The 3,479-nt window shown below is 36.2% G+C and overlaps 1 protein-coding gene across 1 annotated transcript; it reads left to right on the top strand.

Annotated features, from left to right (window-relative positions):
- The first annotated feature begins 377 nt into the window (after nucleotides 1-377).
- On the top strand, nucleotides 378-3,225 carry LOC107945797 (3-dehydroquinate synthase, chloroplastic). Its single transcript, XM_016879927.2, has 8 exons — nucleotides 378-870; nucleotides 982-1,132; nucleotides 1,235-1,402; nucleotides 1,490-1,716; nucleotides 2,015-2,138; nucleotides 2,480-2,542; nucleotides 2,619-2,762; nucleotides 2,853-3,225. Exons 1-8 carry the CDS (start codon nucleotides 542-544, stop codon nucleotides 2,982-2,984), a joined length of 1,338 nt encoding a protein of 445 aa, XP_016735416.2. The 5' UTR covers nucleotides 378-541; the 3' UTR covers nucleotides 2,985-3,225.
- The last annotated feature ends 254 nt before the right edge of the window (nucleotides 3,226-3,479 follow it).

Below are 3,479 nucleotides of genomic sequence, written 5' to 3'. Positions count from 1 at the left end.
TGAAAATTAAATTATATAAATGATATTTTTATAGAGATAAATATCAAAATTATTCATAAACTTTGATCAAATGTGCACTTTTATTTTTTACAATTTTATATATGAAATTTTGTTAGATTCAATTTTCACAAATCACTAATAATATTATCAAATTAGCATAATTTTACGTTGATATATTACATGCACAAATAATTATGTTAATCCGAAATAGAAATAAACATGTACATAATTGCATCAAATTAAAATTTATGTATCAAATTGTATATTAAATCAAAGCTCGTGTATAAATTTCATATTTATCTTCTTCTATTTTTATAAATAAATTCTTAAAAAAATAAAAAATATAAAAATTCGAATTCCGTAAATCACAGCCGTATATGTGGTATTGCCACCAACCGTGAATCGTGTCGTCGTCCACCAACAGCTTCGCGTCTCACCTACCCACTTCTTTTCCTCCTTCAAACCAATGCTTCTCCCCAATCCTTCCTCTAACTAACAAACAATAAACCAGACAAACCCCCCCCCCCCCCTTTTCTCATCTATGGCCTGCGCCACTAACGCTATCTCTCTTTCTCTCTCTTCCAACCCCAACTCCAAATTGTCCTCTGACTTCATCCCCAAGCTTAATAGGCCCGTCAATGTTTCTCTTCGCGCTTCCACTTCCGCTGAGTTGGATCCCGGACGACTTTTTCTCTCCAGACCCATTGGACTCAGTCGCAGGATTTGCGCCAATGCAACTCCGGTGATGGATCAGTCGGTTGGTGAAAGGAGCTCTTCAGTGCCCACTATTGTTGAGGTGGATTTGGGTAATCGGAGTTACCCGATCTACATCGGCTCCGGGTTGCTTGATCAGCATGAGCTTCTTCAAAAGTTAGTTAATTTCATTCATTTTCTTCGATAACTTATAGCTATTTTTTTTTGCTAAGAGAATGCTTTACGTTGTTCGTCGTATTTAGTGTTAACGAGTTGTCGTTTCGATAGGCATGTTCATGGGAAGAAAGTTCTTGTGGTAACTAACACTACAATTGCTCCTTTGTATTTGGATAAAGTCGTTGATGCGTTAACAAAGGGAAACCCGAATGTTTCTGTTGAAAATGTGATACTACCTGATGGTGAGAAGTACAAAAACATGGTGGGTTTTCCACTTTTCCTCTCTGTTTTTTTTTTCTTTGATTTGAAGCATTGTTGCTATTGAACTTGATGGAAGTAGTAATTGTAGTGGTTGTGCTTATAGGAGACTCTCATGAAAGTTTTTGACAAGGCCATCGAGTCCCGATTGGACCGGAGATGTACATTTGTTGCTCTTGGCGGTGGTGTGATTGGTGACATGTGTGGTTTTGCTGCTGCTGCTTTTCTTCGCGGTGTTAATTTTATCCAGATTCCTACTACTGTTATGGCGCAGGTCATTTCGCACTCATGGCTCATTTATGTATTGATTATCACATTGTGTGCAAACATTTCATGTTTCTAACTTTGTTCTAATAAGCAGGTGGATTCTTCGGTTGGGGGTAAAACGGGCATAAACCATCCTCTTGGGAAGAACTTGATTGGTGCTTTCTACCAACCTCAATGTGTGCTCATAGACACTGACACATTGAACACATTGCCAGATAGGGAACTGGCTTCAGGTCTGGCAGAGGTTATAAAGTATGGGCTCATCAGAGATGCTGAGTTTTTTGAGTGGCAGGAGAAGAATATGGAGAAATTGATGGCAAGGTATATGAAACTCATTGAAAGAAATGTAATTAAACATTTGAATAGGTTGAAACTTGTTTAGAAATGTGAAGCTGAGAGTACATTTGGTAAGAACTGAAAATCATAACGGGTGTTTTCAATTTGAGCTTTTGGGAATATACCTTGTATTATCCTTTGAAGTAGTTTTCTTGATGTATGCCTTGTGCTTGTGTATAGCTCCTTGTCTACTTCAACCAATGATATTACACTCTGGTGCTTTCCTCATTATTGCAATCAATATATCTTGAAGCTGTATGTGATGCGGTGTTGATCATTACAGGGATCCTGATGCGTTTGCTTATGCTATAAAGCGATCATGTGAAAACAAGGCTGAGGTTGTGTCACTAGATGAGAAGGAAAGTGGATTGAGGGCTACACTGAACTTGGGTCATACATTTGGTCATGTAAGTTTTATATGTGTTCTGCTATATTACATTTTAGCTTGCAAAGGGAATCGAATTTTTTCATTCTTGGTGCATTCATTTTCTTTTTTGGAGTTTTTATTTTATGGCTACATGGTTTGAAATCCCAAAAAGGAACTTGCGAAATGGTTTAAAATAGAATAAATATGAAGTTACAACTTGAGATTTTATGTTTTAGCAGTTATACTCTCTTTTGTATTCAGCTAGTGGTGAAGTTATCTTGTGTTTACATCTGTTAGAATTTGTCCTTTATCTTGAAGGGATCTGTATTTACTCCAGATTTTAAGAAATTTTCGTGCTGTTGTTTTCATGTTTCTTTCCAGGCAATAGAAACTGGGTTTGGATATGGAGAATGGCTACATGGAGAAGCTGTTGCAGCTGGCACGGTAATGTGATTGTTATTGCATTTTGTTTTGATCTTCTTCCACGCCTGTACTAAACTTGAATCTATACTCAACTCAGGTTATGGCTGTTGACATGTCATATCGCCTTGGTTGGATTGACAGTTCAATTATGAAACGGGTTAATGACATATTACAGCGGGCTAAGTTACCTACTGCTCCTCCTGAAACCATGACTGTGGAAATGTTCAAATCTGTCATGGCGGTAAGTGAACCAAGTCTTACTGTTCTGTATATCTCAAATTGCTTTCTCTGAACACTTGAGGAATATGTATGTATCATTTTGTTATGGTAGGTTGATAAGAAGGTGGCTGATGGGCTACTAAGGCTTATCCTTCTGAAAGGTCCTCTGGGAAATTGTGTTTTCACTGGCGAGTATGATAGAAAGGCCCTGGATGATACACTTTCTGCATTTTGCAAGTCTTAAATCCAGATTTTATTTGTTGATCTGTTTTAAGCTTTACTTGCACAATTGTTCTTCCATATCCTTGGATGGTTTATCTCAATGGTCATGCTAATACTTTTTGTTGTACTCTTTCTCTAGGATTCTTTCTTTTCTTGAACTCCATTGTCAAAAGGCTTGTACCAAGTTGTAATGCCAGTATTAATGTAGTCAATAAAAACTATATGTATGGTAAAGTATGTATTTTTATTATTTGCTTACTTCACTGGGTTGGCCATTCTCACTTTCTTGTTTATCACATTCTATTCTTATTATCTCAAGAAGCGGAGATATATTGCTATTAAGCAAAACCATGACAGCAATTGCATTTTGATATGATTGTTAGGAAGTTTAATCAGATGGAATCTGATTTATTTCGACGTATGCTAAAATTTATTTATTTTTCTTGCTTTTCTATTTTCTATTTTTTTTTAATCTTAAAAAACACAAAAAATTGGTTTCAATAATAAAAATATGTTT

This window comes from Gossypium hirsutum, chromosome D12 (assembly GCF_007990345.1).
Source record: "Gossypium hirsutum isolate 1008001.06 chromosome D12, Gossypium_hirsutum_v2.1, whole genome shotgun sequence".
NCBI classification, from domain to species: domain Eukaryota; kingdom Viridiplantae; phylum Streptophyta; class Magnoliopsida; order Malvales; family Malvaceae; genus Gossypium; species Gossypium hirsutum.
This window is presented reverse-complemented; position numbering and strand designations above follow the sequence as displayed.